The sequence below is a fragment of the Apium graveolens genome, chromosome 10 (assembly GCF_009905375.1).
Source record: "Apium graveolens cultivar Ventura chromosome 10, ASM990537v1, whole genome shotgun sequence".
NCBI classification, from domain to species: Eukaryota; Viridiplantae; Streptophyta; class Magnoliopsida; order Apiales; family Apiaceae; genus Apium; species Apium graveolens.
In genome coordinates this window covers 168,743,993-168,766,744 of record NC_133656.1, presented here as the reverse complement: position 1 = coordinate 168,766,744, position 22,752 = coordinate 168,743,993, and the positions used below count along the sequence as shown (strand labels likewise).

At 34.2% G+C, this 22,752-nt stretch overlaps 2 protein-coding genes across 9 annotated transcripts; both read right to left on the bottom strand.

The window, feature by feature from the left end:
- Positions 1-6,034: 6,034 nt before the first annotated feature.
- On the bottom strand, positions 6,035-9,399 carry LOC141691283 (uncharacterized). Its single transcript, XM_074496018.1, has 4 exons — positions 9,031-9,399; positions 7,590-8,456; positions 6,853-7,439; positions 6,035-6,746 (listed from the first exon to the last, which is right to left on the bottom strand). The coding sequence occupies exons 1-4, from the start codon at positions 9,397-9,399 to the stop codon at positions 6,035-6,037; spliced, it is 2,535 nt and encodes an 844-aa protein (XP_074352119.1).
- Positions 9,400-12,475: 3,076 nt separating this feature from the next.
- On the bottom strand, positions 12,476-21,534 carry LOC141690020 (guanylyl cyclase 1-like). 8 transcript variants are annotated; one of them, XM_074494588.1, is made up of 10 exons: positions 21,402-21,534; positions 20,301-20,646; positions 19,963-20,087; positions 18,758-18,869; positions 18,245-18,319; positions 17,645-17,733; positions 17,453-17,511; positions 14,408-14,480; positions 13,712-13,799; positions 12,476-12,765 (listed from the first exon to the last, which is right to left on the bottom strand). In XM_074494588.1, the coding sequence occupies exons 2-10, from the start codon at positions 20,466-20,468 to the stop codon at positions 12,592-12,594; spliced, it is 963 nt and encodes a 320-aa protein (XP_074350689.1). In that variant the 5' UTR covers positions 20,469-20,646; positions 21,402-21,534; the 3' UTR covers positions 12,476-12,591. The 8 variants fall into 8 exon arrangements, with proteins under 8 accessions (XP_074350689.1, XP_074350691.1, XP_074350690.1 ...); XM_074494590.1 differs by having other exon boundaries at positions 13,712-13,787; XM_074494589.1 differs by having other exon boundaries at positions 21,310-21,455.
- Positions 21,535-22,752: the final 1,218 nt, after the last annotated feature.

Below are 22,752 nucleotides of genomic sequence, written 5' to 3'. Positions count from 1 at the left end.
CAATTTAAAGAGTCGGCTTAGGAGTTAAGCTGTGTCGTCGGGCCGTCAGGTAGAACGGAACCCGTCCTAATAAAGGATTAAAGAATATAGAATGTGAATTATGTGCGATTGAATGAAATGAATGATTAAATAAAGTATTTCGTCTTAAGTGACGTGTTGATTGGTAAAGGTAATGAGAAGCGTAATCGAAATGCTGAGCGTCGGGCCGTCAGGCTGAACGTGACCCGGTACGCGTAGTAAAGGATAAGGATTAAAGAGGGATCAAATCTATGATCAGACCTGAGTCGTTATGTGATCATATATGTGTGATTGCCGGTGTGTGTGCATGATTATGTGCTCTGTGACATTTTATGAATTTAAAAGGAATTATGTGATTTAAATAAAGGTTTAATTAACCTTCGCGCATTTTTATAAAATCATCTGAGTGAGATAAAAATATGAGATTTGTTTTGATATCTTCTTAGTAGCCCTAGAGACTTTTTAAAAATAATAAGTGGGTTTATTTGGTGGTCTTTGCATTTTTAAATTGATTTTATGTGGAAAAATGTTATGATTAAGGAAAGCTTGCAAAATTCATATAAAATCAACCGTCCGCTCAAAAATCTATTACGAGTAATGGTTAAAAAGCTAATTTCGAGATCTACGTGTTAAAATCGTCACTTGCAATAATTTCTGACTTTCCGAGAGAGATATATTTTATATCTATTTTTTATTGCATTTGAGTAAAAAGAAAAGGAACATATAAGCATAAAAAGAATTAGTAAAGTACAAGTTTGCCCTTGTTTTGGTGGTATATAAATCCATTTCCCCCCCCCCTTTTTCTTTTTCCTCCCCGTGCACCCCATTTCCCCTTCTCTCTTTCTTTTTCTTTCTTTCCTTCACTCTCTCTCTCGGCCATACTCTCACTCTCTCTCTCGGCTCTCTCCATCTCTCATCTCTCTCTCTTGCATGCAACACTCAAACCTCACTCAAACTCGAAGATATTGCTTCCTTTAGTCTTTATTTTCGGTATACTTCTCGATTCTTATTTGCATGTAAGTGTTTGTAAGTGTTTTGATGATTAATCACTATGGTGGTGTTCAAGGAAAATGATTTCTTGATACATAACTACAAGAGTGAATCCAAGAAATTTTTGGGGTCATAAACTTGAGAGGAGACCCGTTATCGGCTCTCTCAAGTTCGACCACCACCGGCTATGATCCAAGGAGAGCCGGTGGAGTTTCTATGATATGATAATTTGATTCTAAAACTTTGCTTGTTTGGTTTTCGAAAAGATCAAAAGAGTTTTTGATAAATTCTTTTAAAACATGAATATGTGATTAGAAAATGGATATGTCTTGATTATTGATGTGTGTATAAGTTGTTTGATGATTAGGAGATTAAAATTTAAGGTTGCATGTGAGTTTTTAATTCGGCTTTATGCTAATTAAAAAGAGGAATTTGATTTGGTGAGTTGATCTTAGTGAACACTAAGCTTATTTAGCATAAAAAGTGATTGCATGTTAGTTTTAGAGAAAAACAAGTAGTGCATGTAATTGTTGGATCCTTGAAGTTGTAAATCATGTTTTTGCCGAATGGAAAATGGATTTGCTTATTGATTAAGTGGATGCATGTTGATTGAATGAGTTAATTAAAGTTAGAATCACTAGGTGATGCATGGTTTGGTGTATAAATGAATGGAATGACTTAGTAAAGGATTAAAACAAGTGGGAAATGTGATATATAACCTTGCATGTCAAAATTTATTCTTGCATGTTTGATTTATGGAAAAAACCCGAATGGGTCTTAGGAGTAAAAAGAGGAATTAAGTTGGTTTTTGTCAATTATCTTAATGGCTAGTGAGAACTTGATTGCATGACAAAGATTGGGGTGGTGTTTATGTTCGAATTTTGATGATTAAAAGAAGGTGTTGCTTTTGTTTCTTAATGTGATTATGATTCGGACTTTTGATTAAAAAAGGATGAAGTTTAAGTGCGTAAATGACTCTTGTGATTTGCATTAGTTGTGTTTGATTATATGAGGTTGAAATTGAATATACTTGGTTGTGTTTTGTATGTATGGTTCGAATTAAGGAATAAAAGAAAAAAAAAGGAATTAAATCGTTTGTTATTAAGAGCTATAAGTGATAGCTATGGTCGTAAAAGAGTTATATTAGTGTGATTTGAGAAATAGCTAAGGTTAAGCAAGTACGCTTTGATTGTTAAGTATATAAGGATATAAAAGTTACGAGAAAGGGATATGCTATGTGCTATGTGCTATGTGTTATGTGCTATGTGCTTATGTGTATAAGCTATAATCATATACTCGAGTCAAGGATATAATCGAGTTATCGTATTGAGTGATCGTTCCGGGAACGAGAGTTGAGAAACTGATTGAGATTTTGATTCTTATTGTAGATTCGGAGTGTGAGGGCATTCAGGCTAGGAAAGGAAAGGATATACTAGGTGGCAGTAGTTCAACCTTCAGGAAAGCAAATTCAGGCAAGTAACTCTGATTACTTGCGTAAATGGTTATAAAGAGAATGTTGTTCATACCATGTAGAGTATTGAACTGTTTAATTATGAAACCCTGATATTGATTTGAGATACCCTGCCTTTGTTCTTGATAAACTGTTATTGATAAGCTCAATGATTCAACCCTTTGATAATCTGTCCTTTCTGTTCAAGTTATTTATTAAGCTATGAATTGTATTAAACCCTCTGATTATCCTTGTTAACCCTGTTTAATGATACCTTATTTCATGATCACCCTATTGATCCCTAAACAGATGTTGATCATTCTAACTTAAGTGCTTTGTTATCCCTGATACATAATCCTTATGAATTGTTCCTTGCTTATCTTTGAATCACTCCGTGAACTTTGTTTCCTTAAAATCTGAATTAAGAATGAGTTTCGACTTGAAAGAGTCCGAATGATTTCAAATTCTTGGTAATCATAAAATGAATTTTAGAAAACTTATTTATTTTTCCAACTCAAGGTTTTCCAAATGAATTCCTGATGGATTGGATTGGGACGTAAGAGGCTAGTGGGACTAGTCCAGTCATGGTAAGAGGCTTGCGGGGCTAGTCCAACTTAAGGCTGAAATTATGCTGATTGGTACCTTAAAGACCGGAATGGAGGTCGGTACGGGCTGATCACCCGTATATAATGAAATGGAAAGATAAAGTGATCCAATCAAGGGTTCTAAATGATTATTTAAAAGGGAACTGAAACTTTCTGTTCAGTAAATTGATTCTTGAAAATGAAAATGGTTTATATTGTTTTGAAAAGAGTTGATTATGTCAATGTGAAGCTTAAAGCTCGAGAACCCTGATTCTTGAATTTGTTGATCATATGATTGATTCCATATATTGAAATACTGTTGCTTTCCTCTTTTGAAAGATCTATTCTGATCCTTTAATGATTTGTGATGAATGTCGGCTTTCGTCCTGCATTGAGCCTTGTTCCTTGAAAGCCCCACATTATCCTTCACAACCTTTCTTTAACCCAAAAGCTGGAAATCTGCCACCTAGATCAAATAAAGTAGAATGCCCTGAGTTTGGTAAAGCATATTGTGAATTGATATTGTAGAACTGCTATATAGGTACTTGCTGAGTTTTATACTCATATGTTTTGTTTTAATCTAACCATGGCAGTTAAGCAAGAAAATGGTCAGGCTTAGGCGCACTGCTCGTAAGAGCGTACCTGGTGGTCCCTACCGTGTTGAGGGCTTCCGGTTGCCAGAGCAGGTAGTGGTATTTATGAGTGAGCTCGCGCCTAGAAGGAAATGTTTAAAGATACAATGGGTTATCTGTCGGTTCCCAGCCGGAATCGATGTTGTTTATTTAATAATATTTTGGGTTTGTAAGTTATATTTTATGATGGGTAGTTGTAATCTTGTCTCATACTTTATCCTGTTGATCATGTTAGTAGTTAATCGGGGTTTATGCTTATTTAATTACTAGATTAGAGGTGTGTGTGAGTCCTCATTTCCTAACCCCGAGATTGAGGGCGTCACATACAAAAACAGCTCTCCCTGGCAGAGAGCTTGTCAACTAAAGAGACAAAATCTGAAACTACATACTAGCAGACAAGAACAGAAAATAAAGCTGTCAGCTAATGGACAAATAAGACTAACAGCCATAACCTATACTACAATACAAATGTACAGGCCAGGAGGAGAGAAATAAGGAAGAGCACATGATATTCATTTTATACAGTAACCTATCAGGCCATCCTAGAAATTACAAAACTGGGGCAAAAAAAATTCCTTGTTCTTTTTGACGCAGTGTCATTATTACAAATTTATCAATTTTAAAACAATTCATCTATCAAGAGTATCTTACATATTTTGGATCTCAAAAAATCTGGCCAAAGTGCTCAATATTCTCATTTGTACACACCACACATAAATTTTAGGAACTTCTGTTGTCTTAGTTCTCTCTGCGCTCAGTAACATTAGGAAATAAAAATCTTAGTGGCGTCCCTAATCCTTTACTTAATAAGGATTAGGGGTAATATATTCCCATGACACCGCTTTTTTTTGAAAATAACGTACTTATATTATATTAAATCAATAGTGATCACATCCGATAGGAAGTTAGGAACATACTCCCATTCCTGGAAGCCGGACATGGAATGAGATACCCTTACCAAGGCATGAGCAGCTCCATTCGCAGACCGATATACAAATTGGACTAGCATACTATCAAAATGCTTTAATAATTCAACACACTCACTAATTATCGAATGAAAATACGATCTCCCCATCCCACTTTGACAAGCTTCAGTTACCAATTTCGAGTCTATTTCAAAAATACATCGCGTGAATCCCTGATTTTTCACCCAAGATAGTACCTTTTTTAAGCTCAAAGCCTATGCCTCCCATGGTGACCAAGTTCCCGGTAGCTGCTTACACATTGCTCGCAGAAAACATCATGTTTCATCTCTGATTACGCCTCCCACACCAATGCTTGATATGCTCTCAAAAACAGCCGCATCAAGGTTCACTTTCACCCATCCTGCTTGTGGTCTCTGCCAGCTTCTCACACTTGCAGTTGTCGATGCTTTATGTCTGGCCTCTTGAGCCTGGGCTATCTTCCAATCTGCTAACAAATTTAAAGCCGCAGTTTTAACTCCAAATACAGATACCTCAATTTTATTCCATACCCGCTTATTTCGCCGGTTCCAGATGCTCCAGCATACCAGTGCTAGCAATGCACATTGTTCCTGTGTCCCACTATCAAACAGTCTTTTAAGCATATTGAAAATTGTTTCACCTGTTACACTCTGAATCCACTATGTCATGTGAACTGAATCCCATACTTGTCGAGCAAAGCTGCATTTAAATAGAACATGACTTATAATTTCTTCTTCCTCTCGACACCAGCTACATTGACGGTCTATGTTCACTCTTTTATCATTCAGTGTTGTTGCAGTTAGTAAGCAGAACCTGCATATTCGCCATAACATCACTTTTACTTTCCCAGGCACCATTAGATTCCACATTTTTTTCAGAATTTCTCATCTGATGTATCACACTCTCCTACCAATTGGCAATAACAACTTTTCACCGTAAATTCTCCTTTCCCATCAAATAACCAAAGCCATGAGTTTTTCCTATCAAAATTTGATAACGGAATATGTTTTATCAACTAAACATCTCTATGATTGAAAATATCATTTAATATCTCATCATCCCATCCTTTATCAGACATTCGCATTAGATTTACAACTTTTGCATCCTTAAGTACATGGGGCATATCTGTGGTTACGTACCCATTATCTGCACTTGGAAGCCATGGTACCTTCCATACAAACGTATCCTCCCCTGTTCCTATACTCCTTCGACATCCTTGTTTTAATACCTCTTGGCCTGCAATTATGCTTCTCCACATGTAACTGGGGTTTTCTCCAATCTTAGCATCCAAAAAATCACTATTTGGGAAATAGCGTGCCTTCATAATTTTTGTAAACAGTGGGTTCGAGTCATTTATCAGCCGCCATCCTTGCTTGGCCAGCATCGCAATCTTGAAATTCTTGAGGTCCTTAAAACCTAAGCCCCCCCTTCCTTAACAGTTGACAACTTATCCCATGCCATCCATCGTATTCCCTTCCTCCCGGTTCCACTTTCCCACCAAAAGCCATTCATGAGGCGTTGAATTTTATTACAAACTTCCGCTGGTATAAGTAGCAAGTTCATCCAGAAATTTGGAATTGATTGTGCCCCTGTTTTCAATAGTAATCCCTTACCCGCTTTAGACAGTGTTTTGTTTTTCCAACCTTGTAATTTCTTGCCCACTCGTTCTGTTAAAAAGTCGAACACCTCATTTTTCCTTCTTCCAACCTCCATAGGTAATCCTAGGTACTTTCCCGCGCTTCTACTTTCAACAACCTCCAGAATAGCACATATATTTTCTCGAACTTGTGCAGTTGTATTTGGACTATAAGTAATAGCAGATTTGCTGAAGTTTATGACCTGACCAGATAGCATTTCATACCGTTTAATTATGTTCTTTATAGTCCTTGCTTCTCCTTCATTCGCCTTGAAGAAAAGGTAACAATTGTCGGCAAATAGTAAATGTGTAACTGGTGGTGCTCCCCTAGCAATACTGCACCCATTAATCAATCCCACCTCTTCATATCTCTGAATTATCGTGCTCAAAGCCTCAGCACACAGGATATATATATAAGGGGAGATCGGGTCTCCTTGTCGTATCCCCCTTTGAGGTACCACTCTACCAAAGACTTGCCCGTGCTGAGTAAAACTGTATGTTACAGACTTTATACATGTCATGATTCGAGTTATCCAGGTGTCATTGAACCCAAATTTTTTCATCATTCCCTCGATAAAATCCCACTCGTCTGTCATACACTTTTGATACATCTATTTTCAGCCCAGCTACACCATTATTTCCTTGAGTTCTCCGTTTGATATAGTGATTAACCTCGAAAGCTATGAGAGCATTATCCGTCAGTAATCTTCCCTCAATGAATGCACTATGATTAGCAGACACTATTGTTGGGAGGCAACCTTTTAGTCTGTTAGCTAGGACTTTCGACAAGATTCTGAATAAGACATTACAAAGTGAGATTGATCGAATTTCCGTCATATACTGTGGCTGCTTCACTTTCGGAATTATACAGACTATTGTACGATTTATTTCCTCATCCATGACCCCTGTATCAAAGAACTTTCTGCAAAATCCCACCACATCATCATGTACTACATTCCAATAAGCTTGGTAGAAAGTTGGGTTCAACCCATCATAACCCGGAGCTTTCATTGCGTGCATCGAAAAAACAGCGTGCTTAACTTCTTCCACTGCAATAGGTTGTATTAGCATCATATTTTGCTCCTCTGTAACACATTGTACTCTTTCCGGTTCTGATAATTGGCATGTAGCCCTCGACGTAGTGAAGAATTCAGAGAAATATTCTGTGATCACTTCTTGCATTCCCTGTATATTTTCCACCCATTCGCCATTCTTATTTCGTAGCCTGGATATATAATTATTCTTCTTCCTCCCTGATGCATAGTTATGAAAAAATCGGGTATTCTGGTCTCCTTCTTTTAGCCAAAATTGTTTTGATCGTTATTTCCAGTATACTTCTTGTCGCTGCAACAATTTTAATAACTCCCATCGTGCTTCGTTGTATCTGTGCACACCGAAGTCATCTCTTCTGGATCTAAACTTCCTCATCACCAGGCTGCAATTTTTGATATTCTTTTTCAATTCTTTAACCTTTCCTCCTCCCCATTCGTCTAGCTTCAAACAACAATATTCGATTTTCTCCATAATGCTTTCAATCCCAGCCTTATTCCAGCTATCTTTTACTATATTCAAACATTCAGACTCTTTAATCCACAAGTTTTCAAAATAAAATCTTCTACTTTTTGGCACATAAATCTGAGAGTTTAATTTAAGAAGCAACGGAAAGTGATCTGATGTAGAGACTTCCAACACATGGACTTCTACATTAGAAAATAACTGACGCCAATCTTGAGTTGCTAGTCCCCGATCTAAATGCTCTTGCATCCATCCTGGATCCCCTATCGATTTCTCCCAGGTATAGTTACTACCAATAAAGCCAAGGTCTTGTAGTTCACAGTCCACAATTGCTTCCCCAAACTCTGTCAATAAATTGCTTGGTTGTGGTCGTCCTCCCCACTTTTCAGAACTAAATAGCATATCATTGAAATCGCATAACACGCACCAAGGCAGCTGTGATTTCGATGCCAATTCACGTAAAATATCCCATGACTCCTGCCTTCTATTTCTCTCAGGGCAACCATAATAACCTGTGTAGCGCCAACGGCCAATTTGATCACACTCAACCTCAAAATCGATGTAATTATCACAACTTCCTTTGATTTCCACAGCTCCTTCGTTCCTCCACATTAATGGTAAACCTCCTTTGTGGCCTTTAGCATCGATAACATAATAACCAGCATAATAAATAGCCTTACAAATCTCCTATATTTTTTTAACTAACGTTTCAGATAGGAAAACTAAACTGGGCTTATTATTTTGAATGTTTTCCTTAAGAAATCGAACTGCCCGTGGGTTACCCATACCCCGACAGTTCCAGCCCAAGAAACTCATGACGCTAGGCGGGCCGGGACTCCAGAACCCGCCAATTTTCTGTTTTTTGGATCCAATATTTCAGTCTTTTTTGTTCCTTGAATCAGCCCATCTGTTTGCATGTTTATTGGCCCATTATCTTCTAGTATTGCATCCGTACTTGTACGACGTCTTTTTGGGTCATTAATAATTATCCCCCCCTGCTCCGCTTCATTTAAATTTTTGCCGCCCTTATATTTTAACCCCTGATTTTTTGCTGTAACAGTAATCATATCATCATCTCCCAAAATTATTGGTAACATCCCTTAAATTGCGCTTCTTTCTCCCCCGTCTCATCACCGTTCACTGCCGACCCGCCTGTACTTTCTCAGCTGTTCCTACCCTCTCCATTTAGTAGCCATCTTGATCCAGTACCATTATTAGTATTTCGCCCAGGTGCTCGTAACCATGTCCTATATACACGCACCATTTCTTTTCCCGGATTCGCATATACAATATCACAGTCTCTCTCCGAATGACCAAGTTTACCACATACAAAGCAGAACGTACACAACCTCTCATACTTAAAGTTTAACCAGCTCCATTCTTCCCCTTCTCTCTTAATTTTCATTCTTCGTTTTAAAGATTTACGCACATCCATTCGAATCCTGAGACGATAAAATTGCTTCCATAATCCACTAAGGTTGACAGGATCTGATTTAATAAATTCACCAATATAATTTCCGATACTACGAAAAATAGTTTCTGATACAAAATCAGTAGGCACATCATATACTTGTACCCAAATATCTGCTTCGTTAAGTGATATCTCACAAGTATTCTCACATGTCTTCATTTGTTTACATACCATCATTCCTTGTTCGAATGACCATGGCCCTCCTTCGATTACTTTTTGCACATCCAAGGGGTGATAGAACTCATCCCCCTATATCATGAATCTCCACCCCTTCTTTTGGCCTCCATATTGACGCTAGGAGATTTTGCATCGCATTAAAATTTATACTCTTTTCTATAAGAAATCTCCCAATTAACACAAAAGACTCTGTGGTCTTCTGAAGCACCGCACTTTCAACGATAACCCCGGCCTCCTCTTCATCCTCAATTGCTAGATTGGCATACAACTCTTAAATGTAGTTGCGTTTTGTTTTCTGACCGGCTCCCATGACACCACTTTAATGTTTACTACAACCTAAAGTAATTGACAAAGTGCAGACTGCACCAGACCTGTTGTATCAGTTGAATTATAGACATTAACGAATATACAACACTTGATTTTTCTCAACTTAAACTCTGAATGATATATATATATATGAGAATTATCAAATACAAACTAAAATTAAAATAGAAACTAGGTATCAATCTAAGCCAGATCTACCTAATATAATGGTCCCCCTAAATCACCCCACCCAACTACTATACACTCTCCCACACCCAATTTCAGCTTTTCCCCTCCGTTTTTAATTTGATTTTTCCCGTCAAACCTAAGTTTTTTTTAAAATCCGATTTCACTATATTTTTCAACATTTCTCAACGATCAATTTGCATACCATATGTGTTATATTTCGAATTAATTTTAAAAAAAATTATTTTTTTTATTCAAAATTGATTTATATTGTAGTAACCCTATATATATATATAACTTAAACACCAAAGAACACTATTTTTTAAAATTATTTTATATCTGTTATCCAAAATACACGTGTTATGTAAAATCAAACAAAAATATGTATTAAAAAAAATATATTATGAGAATTTTTTTACAGAACACATACAACATATGTATAGATTACAGAACATACTATACTTCTATATAATGTTATACTCGCTTACGACCCGTGCACGGGTCCTGGTTAATATTTATATATTTTTAATTTTATTTCATATAATTTATATTAAAATTCTATATAAATAATTAAATACTAAATAATGCTTATATAATTATAATTTCAAATTAAGTTCAAATAGTATAAATAGTATATGATTGATGAGATCTTATTCATAAATAATAATGTAAATGTTTGTTGTTGGTGAGTGAGATTCGAATCCGAAAAATTATATGTATCTTTATAAATAATATACATGTTTGTTGTTAACGGGATTCGAACCTGAGAACTTATATGTATTTTTCTAAATAATAATATAAATATTTGTTGTTGACGGGATTCGAACCTGAGAACTTGTGAAGTGTATTTTTTTAGTATGTGGATCTAAATGCTCTGATTATTTGATGAACGGCTCTGATTATTTGATGAAAAAGATCCGACGGTCGTGATGTAAAGGGATAACCATAATGAGGGGTCAACCAAATTACAAATTATACCTCATTCCGGTTATTATAGTATACTAGCATAAATCCCGTGCGATGCACGGATTCCCATTAATATTTTAAATTTTTATTTATCCAGTTATATTATATTTTTAAAATATTTATATAAATATATAATGATTATAAATTTATAATAAAAATAATAGAATAACATATGGTCGTAATTTAGTAGAATAAATAGACTATTTCTAGTAGTTTAACAATTTAGTAGTTTAGCAGATATATAACACTATTATTTATATATTTTAATAATAGGATAAGTTGTATTCGTAGTTTAGTACGATAAGTATACTAAATTTAGTAATAGTTTAATAATTTAGTAGTTTATTAGATATATAACACTATTTATCTATTTTTATAATAATTAAAATTAGGGAATTATCGTTGAACCAAACCGTTGAACCAAATTATCTATATTCCGGCTATTATAGTATAGTATAGATAGGAGTTTGGTTCTATGAAGACCCAATTTTATTGGAGACCATATCTATCACCATTTATTTTATAAAACATCCTACAGTTGAAAATTTTAACAATATTTTGACAGTTTCTAATTTTTAAAAAATAACGTCCCTGATTTCATGTTCAGGAGAAACATAATACATGCACTTTTATGAGAGTCCTGCATTTGTCAAATCAAATATCCTGCACTAGTCCTAGAAAGGGCACTTACATTAAAAGTCTTTGTCAGAGAAGTGGACAGAAAGACCTTCAAGTTCTCCATTCTCATTTTTGGGAAGGTATGGTTATTTTTCTTCAAGACATCTATAATGAGTCAAAAGTTACTCATGTACAAAATATGGAGATGATATAGTTTTTGATAGACTAGCTTGTAATTTTTTTTTAATCTGAGCAATTGCGAGTAGAAAGCTTTTACAGTCAGGAAATTCTTGATATTTACAAGTACTGATCATTAAAATCTAGTCTTAAAAAAATAAAATATGCCTAAATTATGTTATATTTAAACAGAAATTTTCATTAATTAATGCAAAATCCTGCACAAAATTGAAATACAAAAAGTTGCAGATTACAATAAGCAAGACAAGTTTTTGAAAAATACTGCAATCTAGTTTTAGCTTTCTGCAAATGAATTAATGAAAAAAAAATTGATGCACAAGTACGCAAATTATAAAAAATAAATTCAGCAAACAATTATATTTGTAAATGTGCAGCATTGTTCACAAAAAATAATAATTAAATGAATGCAATTTAATGCAGGATGTTAAAGTTGATGAAGTACGCTATGAAAAACACTCACAATGCATAATAATGTTAAACACGTAACAAAAGCCCTAAAATATCGTAATGCATGTAACAACTAACAATTACTTATATTTTTCTAATTAGAAATACTGTATTTATATGTGAGTTTTGTAGAAAATGAATAAACATAATAGACCGTTGGATTAGATTAAGATGAATGGTGTAGATCATGGTCTCCAAGTCTCCAAAAAAATTAAGATCTCCATAGAACTTGATTCTATAATATAGTATAGATACTAATCATGACATGAGTAATTAAAATTTGATGTATTATCTAAAACAAAAATGTATTTATGAAAAAAAATTATGCAACCGGAAAAAATAGTAAAAAAATATCTGCATAATACATAAATATAATGACATAACATACTAGTTCTCAGGAAAACTAGTTTTCTTTCTAGCCTAACCCTTTATTAAGTAAGAGGTGGAGTGTGTAGCCTATATACAGCTACATAATGACTTATGAACTCCGCCTATAATCCTAACCCTACCCATGAAGTTCATCCTCAGTCTTGATGTAACGATTCGAGAACATAATGCGAAGATCCAGAACTCTGCTACACATGCATGATGAGCTTCCACCTTTCTAAAGGTACCCGGGATCTTCATCAACTGCATAATGTTCTTTACTTCTTTATTGCCAGTCTTGACATAATTATTTGCATGTACAATGTGCTTCACAACAATATAATATATACAAAAAATACTTTACGGAGCGGATAAATATAGCAATTTACTAGACCGTGCACCCTGTTGGAATCGCTATATATATACTAGACAAAGTAAATTGCATCCAGTGGGAATCACTATATATGAACTAGACAAAATGTACACGGCAATACTAAAGGATAAAATCTGGGACATTTAAGCCCTCTGCTTTTGTAATCCGACTAGTCAGCTTTTGCAAATGTGCAAGTGCATCATCGTTTCCCACAGTACTGTATATGTATGCAGCAGATGCAACAGGTTGATGCACATAGGATGGAAATGTTCTTAAAAGTTTCGCTTTGCCAGAGATACCTACATGTAGTTGAGACTATTCAGTATATAGCAGTCACAGTTAAAAAGCTTCTCTGCTTGAACAATTTATGGTCAGGTTCTAAAGTAGCGAAAAATAGATTTTGATTGTTTAACAGTAAAAGATAATCAAGAAAAGAGGGGTAGAAGACAACTGATGGTTGTGAAGATTACATGTAATACTGCACAAGACCAGATTAATGACTTATTTTTACACCAGTAGATACAGCAACAACAGAGATTAGGAGTGGGAGCCGAAGAAGAGGAAGAACGCTACTAATACATGATCATTTGCTTCTTTATTTAGTAATAGGAAATTATCCATGAACTGAAACGCAAAGAGACAGAACAGGAACTCATCAAGTTGGATTGGTAAAGAAAATAAAGGGCCATGACAAACCAAAATATAAAGGGTGATAATTGCTATCTACCTTATAGCTACTTTATTAGCATGTACGAGTGCGACTGTATAGTTTGGCCACTAGTACCGACTGTATAGTTTGGCCACTAGTAATCATCATAGAAAGATAGATCAGAATACCAGGAGTAGGTCCTCATCAGTACCAAATGATTTGCGGGCCTCTTCTAGACATTTTGAAGTAATCCTTTCATGCTTTCTGCACATAATTCTATGTTAAATCCAATTAATATTGAAAATAATTCAGAATTCCAGTAGATACTCATCAGTTAGAGATAGAGTTCTCGATGAACTATTATAAAGAATTATGATTCACACGTAATGTAATAACCTAACAATAATCATTGAAGGTTGATCCCGGGATATTTTAGCTCAGACAAAGCCCAACAAATATATAAAATTTAATTTTTTATATATTCTCTCTCCAAATTTGTACGGTAGAAAGAAATATCTAAGAAAGGACAAGGTTCCATTGTATAGCAATTAAAAATAGAAAGCTGATATTCATTGTAATCATGTGGTCAAGTACTTGCATATCTATGTACAAATGGTTTTTTTATCATGTAGTTCTAATTGTACAGTATTTTAATATTTCACGTTCATTGATATTTTATATGCAATATGCAGAGATCAGTACCTCGTAAAATTAGAGCAAATTTGATCCTTATTCATGACACGTTAAGTAACAACTGTATATGGATATCTGAGTAGTTGAAATCACTTAACTACTGGCTCTCTACCAAAAACGTGACATATTTCCTTCTTTTTTCTGAAATATTTGAATATTCGTAGAAGTGCGAGAGAGTGGACGTCTAATACCTTGAACTTGCTGGATCTCGAATCTCAAACTCGTCTTTGGCAGCATCATAACCACAGATTACTACATAATGGCCTGTGGGAGAATAAATCCAACAAACATACAACTTTAACAAACAGATCGACAAACTCTGGAGAAATTACTTTGTATACAGCATCACAACCACAAGTTGTCATTATAAGCAACTAATATACACTTTGTCACCTCCATAAATAGCATAGAAAAACACAGCCACCATAATTCATATCATACGTATTGTAAATAAAACGGAGGCTTAATGACCTTTTGACCCTTAAAGTATATAGCGTTATACCCATCAGTCTCAAATGTTTGAACTCGTACCTTTTAACCCCCAGGGTATGAGATTTTGTACCATTTAACCCTTTTTACCGTTACTGTTATAAATCGGAGGGGCAATAAGATATTTACCCCCGTTATGGGTCAAAAGCTACATTTCTCATACCTTGGGGGTGAAAAGATACACCATAATATACTTTAAGGGCTAATAGATATGTAAGAATTATTTTGTGAAATTTATAGTTTTTTGTATAAGCTCGTATTTTTCATAAAATAATTCTTACATATATATGTCTTTTCCGTATAAATTACTACATCATCCTTTACACATTCCACCTCTCCCCTGACTTCCTCCAACTGTTTGCTCAAGCTGACTACTTCCTGGTCCTCAGCATATGCTAACCGTGTCCTCTCAGGCTCTCACCCAGGGTTACACTATCTATCCCAGAGATATGTTGGCCAATAGTAACCGTTGATTTAACCTCCTGTGCAGAAAAGGTCTGCGTACCTTTGTACAAGCTTTTTAAGTAACTGCTCCAAATACTCAATACTAGTCATTTCCAAATTCTGTTCTCCTGACTCATTTTCCTGAAGTACCAGCTCACTGTCAACACGGTGATCACACTGTTCTATAACCTGCATCACTTCCGACTTATCTTTTTACTCAGCCACTTCACTCTACAGTTTATCTTTTTCTAATTCAAACACATCTGCCTTCTATGAAACTATAATATTATCACGAGTAAGAGTCTCTAAACTTGTGGAAAGGTGCTCCACCAAACATTTCAACATTATCAACCTTTTGCTGTAGAGATTCACACCGGTAGACTGCCCGTAAATATTATCCCAGATTTCTTCCCATCGGCGAACAAGAGTATTCCGCTTCATCAGCGATTGTTCAAGCATCTCATTTTTTTCGGCCAGCACATAAAATTTACTTTGTAGATCATCATACTTTCTACTCGATTCGTTTTCTTGATTTGAATGTGTTGGCATCTCTTCTTTCTAGGTATTCATGTGGGGTCCTTCTCCTGCACCGCTTTTTTGATCCCATTCAGCGGGAGCCAATGAATTTCACCAATGGCACTTGCTAACCAATCAATCTTTTCAATCATATCCCTAGCATGAAAGTGTTCTGGAAACTCTAAGTCTTCGAGAATCTCTTCTATTTGATGAAGTACAAAATCTTTTAGAAGAAAAAAAAGAAAATATTATCTTAATGCAGTAGTTGAGTTCCGAATGTAGGAGAGTTCAAACTCGGCCTTAATTTTTGTTTCCACCTCACTAACCTTCCACAACTCAAGGTATAAACTAGCTTATACAAAAAAAAACTATAAATTTCATAAAATAATAATTACATATCTGTTAGCCCTTAAAGTATATTATGGTGTACCTTTTAACCCTCAAGATATAAAAAATGTACATTTTAACCCTTAAGGTATAAGAAATGTACCCTTTAACTCATAATGGTACAACCTGGAAGAGGGTAAAATGTCTTTTTTGCCTCTTCGGTTTATACAGGTAACACTAAAAAGGGTTAAAGGGTTAAAGGTACAAGTTCAAACATTTGGGGCTAATGGATATAGTGCTATATACTTTAAGGGTGAAAAGGTCATTAAGCCTAAAACGGAAAGACATCTAAAATTTTATGGCACATTTTAAAATAGATGCACAAATATCATGTAGAACATTATTATTTATTGCACGATGGAATCTTTATAGTTCATTAGCTAAACATATAAATGATATTTTTTGAGAGTGGATGAATAATTAAGCATTGCAAATGGAACATATTTAAACATTATAATACACAGAAGTTCAAAGCACAAAGTGCAGGATGGGGCAATAATTATGAATATACTGAATTGTCAATATCAAAGTACTTGATGTTTAATCTGCAACATGTTTTATTCACTATTAAAAATACGAACAAATTTAATCTATTAAAAATTATCTTAAAAAAAGCTTTAGTTTGTTCTGGTAATCCAGTAACAGGTATAAAATATAGTAGCACTAGCACATCAATCTCTAACTCGAGCAGCGGCAAGACATCGAATCTCCGGATGAAGTTCACTACTATGGACTAATGTTCATTAAAAACATAAAAACCATGCAACAAATATAGAGATTCAAATAGTGCTGGTTATATTAAATTTTTACTGGAATCATTACTTTGATTACCAATATGGTAAAATAATTCTTTTGCATCAACAGTATGGAGGGAAGTACCATTGCAATTACAGCAGTATTATCAAACATCTACAGGAAAGTCTTATGTATTAATAAATACCAATATGTACTGGTGCCATATCTACTGAGGATTTGAGATATTTGTATTTCACATCTCAATATATTTACAGATATAGAGCAATAGGTTGTTAACAAGCTATAAAGTAAGTTCATTATTGTTATGGAATCAGCAGTTGATTGTTCAATACATCTTCCAGGTCCCCAGCTTCGAAAAATAACTAGATACAGCATTTAAGAAATTTTTTTGTGCCTGATTTTTTTTTTCAGTTAACGGAATTAATTCAAAGTTGAACCAGAGAGGTCTACCTATGATTTATTTAAAGCAAAAAAATATTAAATAATTTTAGCATGGTCAGGGCATACAGTTTCACAGTGTAAAAATATTAGGGGATAGATCTAAAAAAATTATTCTCATAAAAAATTGTTCGCAAGTAGTTGTAGATCAGCTAGAGAAAAATATTAGGAAAGAAGGAAAACTAAGATAAAAGCTATCCCCTTACCTGTATAGGCGGGGTTATCATTGTTAAACGTTGAGAACCAATTCTTTAGCGAAGACTGGCTGCATGAATTGGAAAGTATAAATGAAATACAAGAACTTAGTCTGATAATGAAAGCAGACACTGTTTTTGAGGAAAATAATTCTGCAAGAATTTTAGCATGACACTAGAAAGTATTGCTGTATAAATATTTACCTCAACAGGTACTGGTTAACTAATGCAATTGCTATATATCTCCCTGACAAGATCAAAAGACACAACTGTTGTCTACTAATTGACCTGCACTGTAGGAAAACAAAACAAAATGCATTTAAAAATTTGAAACGGAAACAAAATGAGTAAACATGGTATATACATATCCATAATAAAGACAAGAGGCAGGAGGATATCATTGAATTTCCTTTGTAATATGTTTCTTAATTCACTGTTTTCCATGCTTATCCTCCTAGAAAAAGTTCTTTCACTCGCTCTAAGGGCAATATGTACGGAATTCTGTGAAGCTTTCCTTACAGCATGGCACTTTTTGCCATCATTATCAGTTTTCTGATACTCAAACTTCATAAATAAGGTGGACTTGAATTAAGAAATTAAAGTACTGAAAATAACTATCTTCTAATTGTGAGCTGAGTTGGAAACTAGTTTACTATGTCGTTGCATTTTAATAATACCCGAGGCAACAAATTTTACAATCATTCACCAAGTCACTTTCAATTCTTTGGGTAAGTCATTGACTACTTACAATTTTTAGGATAAGTTGACCATTTACACTTTCAATCAAACATTTATTGGTCATACCTCTACACTAATTCCGGCATCCATTGCTTTCTGAAATAGGGAATCCACTCGAACTAGATCATCAGGCAATTGTTCCTACAACAATACTATTTCATCAGTAATTAGTAATTACAGAAGTGCAGAACACCAAGTTTTATATATTGGAAAAGCATAAAGTTTCAATTCAACCATATTTATAAGCATACTCGAAAAAATATTTCCATTCAATCATTAGCAACCAAGGGGAAAATATGCATATGTAGATGTTCAACGTTACTATTTATGTTGGTAATATATTAGGTGTGCTAAAGTAGTATGCCAAAAGTTCAAGCATGGTGTTATTGGTAGATCTGTTGGGTACATTTAAATAATAGAGACATGTTTTTGGACTTGCGATTTGATTTCCATAGTCATGCCCCTTTTGTGGCTATTCACGCTTAAACTTCAGCGGTGGTAGTTAAGCTCAAAGAATGAAACAGAAAAACTAACAATCTACTTATTGAACGGAATTCTACGTATAAGAAAAGAGGGCACCTTATAATATATCTCTGTGGAATATTCTGGGTTTACACCTAGTGTTACAGTGAAGTATGAAAAACTAACATCAAATTTCTGCAGCAGGAACGCCAAATCTATGGTCCAAATACTGCAACAAACATGACAGTGTATTTTATATTCCGAGTTATCAGTGCATGTATAAGAATGTTTGCATCAAAATGCATCAGTACGTGTATACTAAATTATAAGATTTGCAGGTAGCCAGGTACAGTGCAATAGCAGAACTGTCAGCAGTATTACAAAACAATATGTGACATGTAATTATGTAGTGTCATCCAGTCATGCATGTGTGATTTACAGTACAAATATGTAAGCAATTGTTTTTACAGGAACAAGCAAATTCACTAGTAATTCCCTGTTAACTCATGAATGCCCAAATACATTACAAGACCTGTTGTGCATGTTTAATTTTACCTCGGGGATTTCCCTTGGATTCATGCTTTGGCATTGAAACAGCTTCACATTTTTTAAATATTCCAAGCCTTTTGGCTGGCTCTGTAAGTGGTAGTTGACTATAACGATTCTTTTGTTGATGATTCTTCTGCGAGCTTTACAATTCTTTAGAAGCTTAACATTATTTTGGGACCTTTACAGGGCATGAGTATAAACTTGTTTAACTTCTGCCGATCAACATCTCACTATAGTTCTATATATTTGCTCCGGACTGATGGCCATATATATCTTTGTTATGCCATTTGATCTTAAATCATCTCACACTGAAAATTAACTCTCTGAATTCTTAAAATTCGAGATATGTACGACATCAATTAATATATATACTGTGCAAGTTTGCAATATTTTGGAATGTATCAAGTATTATTAAAGGAGTGTGAGAAAGAGTAGTTCTGAACGAACTTAGGTATGCATTTGTTTGGTAAAATTAGCTGCAGCATAAAACTAGATATTACTTTCTAGAAGAATAATATTTAGTTATGGAAGGTATGGTTTTGTGACTCATTTTTTGTTAAAATCATATCCTATCAGGTTTTAAAAAAAACAGTCATGAAGAAATATCATTAATCATACACATGATACAAACAATTACTTATCACATTAACCACATGTATATATATTGCTATTTAGCCGGTCATTCCGTGCTATTTACAACACATTAAAATCTGCAAACAGAAGGAAGAAGTGGATATCAAGTCCCTGTAAAGAAGTAAGATAAGAGAATGCACCTTGTCAAACTGCAGAGCCTATCCAGTTCCTGAATAGTACAGTCATTAAATCCAAGGGTCCTCAAAATCATCAATACACAATTAAGGCCACAATCCCATGTGCGCAACTGGTTTATGTGCGGAACCTGTGACCAAAGACACCACACTTGATTAGATCAAATGATGGAATATTGTGATAACTTAAATATGACTATAAGAAATTCTTAATTTGTAGGTACGTCCAATGGTTTTATTTTGTGCTTAAAAGCATAAAGTTGGAAGTTTTTGTTTACAGAAATAAACCATCAAAAGAAATTGAACTAAATTGGTAACGAATCAATACAGTCAAATAGACTTACATCCACAAAGTGTGAATGCGGCAGAAGTGCAGTACCATAATGTTCACTCTTAGTTAAGTGTCTGAATGGTAAGGATTTAGTCAATGCCAGATGGTTTTCCTCTGGTTGCTCATCATACCGTTCATCCAGCCCCAATAGCTTACTCAGAAGAACACAAAAAGGCCACATGAATGACTCGCCTAAATCTTATACTTCACTATACACTCTGCTTCTTCCTTGTTTCCTTAATTATGGTGTCTTTTTCCTTTGTTTTTTTTAATATCTGTATCTCACTCTCTGACGTGGTAAGCTTCTATCCGTGTTTGTGGGGAACTTGGGATGTTCTCCAATTGAATCGTTTGTTCACCTGTTTACAAATATTTTTGATTATGATCAATTACAGAAATTTCAATACTCAAGCACACATGCCTTTAATGAGGCTTGAACCCTCCACCATAGTTCCAAAAAAGACGTATGAGGCCATGACCAATGTTCGGTGAAGTTCAATAAATCTACAATCATAAGTCTTAACAATTACAAAGGAGGGGGGGGGGCTACAATGACTTTTAGTCTAGGATTTTGCAGATGACATAAGAAGAATCTTTATGATATCATATTTTTGACAGTTAATTGTTTCTTCTTGTTAATCAGGAAATAGCCATCTGCCAAATCATTTAGCTCCGAGCTTGATCAGTTCATGCTTCATCATACAGTTTTTAATTGTGACAGTGAGTTATTGTAGAATCCTAAATCATGTAATGAAGAAAATACTACTACATATATTTGATAAGTTTGTCTTGATGTAAATCCATTGTAAATCCAGTAGCACAATTGTTGATTCTTAGCTAGTAAAAAAATCATTAAAACATTATAAAACAACATATGAATTATGAATAACAGAATCAACCCACGTTATCTACCTAACACAAACCAAATTCATATACATGAAAATAAAAATATCAAATATTATTGCATATATAACATGTAAATGAAAAATAGAAGCAACATAAGTAAACGTGGCAATTAGTACCTTATATTAAACAGAGAAGATGGTTTAGAAACGAGGGCAATGCAACAAAAAAAGAAGTTGAAGCTACGAGATATAGAGGGGAAAGAATTTACCTGGAGAATTTGTCAGGGGGGGATGTACTGTTTGTTTGTTGTAGTACTGTTGTAGATTGGTCAGGGATGGATCAGGAAAGCTTTTGTAATATTATTCAAAGTCAAGCCCACTCCAATCATTATAGTATTGTGCTTCCCGAGAATATGGACAAGTTTTTAACATTATTGGGGATACGTGGATATGATCAGCACTTAGCAGTGTTGTCAATCGAATTATTTTAATGTTTTCCAATTTGTTATTTTTATTTTTTATATTTATATTCTTATTATTAAAAAATAAATTCTAGAATTTAATAATCCATATTTGATAGTATTTTAAATCATGTAATTTCTTCATTTTTCAAAATAAATTATATAAATATTTTAAGGTACATTGACCGCATAACTCCGATAATTATTTTTCAAATTTTCTTTTTGTGAGTAAAAATTTAAGATTCAATTTTTTTTATTTACAATAAGAAAATTTGAAAAATAATCAACGGAGTTTTACAGTTAATGTACTTTAAATTACATGCAAAAATCAAATTGGACGAATAAATTGGGACTGAGGGAATAATTCCAAAAAAAAAAGGAGAATTTAAAGTTGACAAAAATTTATTTATAATTTTTGGAAAGCAGAAAATATTATTAATAACCTCTGTTCTAAAAATCACCGATTTTATCGATTAATCATCTGATTAATCGTTTTAATATACTCTATCGATTTGATTTTTATAATCCGAAAAATTACTGCACTATTTCTTAAATTAATATATTTAGTATAATAAATTAATTATTTTTATATTTTATTAAATATATCTGATTAATGCTCCAATTAATCAATCCAATTAATCATTGATTATCCAATTAACTACCGAAATATTGCATTATCGAAAAAAAAATTCACTTTTTAGAACAATGTTATTATTATTAACACGTAAAGGGCCTATCCCAATTCCCAGGTGCATAGAGTATACCTTAACATCAACTTAATGATCAATGACAACGACCATAAAGAGAGCAAAGAGCAATGCCAAGGTTATAAGCTGAGGTCATGATCCGCTAGGATACATTAGTAATTTTGATTGATAGTTCCGGGTCATTTGTGTAAATAGACAGTGTCAAGTTAGTTACAATTCTGTTATGACAGACTGTCATTTCCTGTCCTTTCTAGCTGGTATAAGAATCTCAGAGTCATTGGCTAAGGGTTTAAGCTTGTGTAAACAGTTGGTTAAGAACATTGTTTTCTCTCATTGCTTAATCACTATCTTTTTTTTATGGTATCAGAGCTGTGATTACGTGAGAGATTAGTTGTTAAGATCTACGTATGGTGATCATAGAGAGCTTGTGTACTGATGAATTGAAGAGTGTT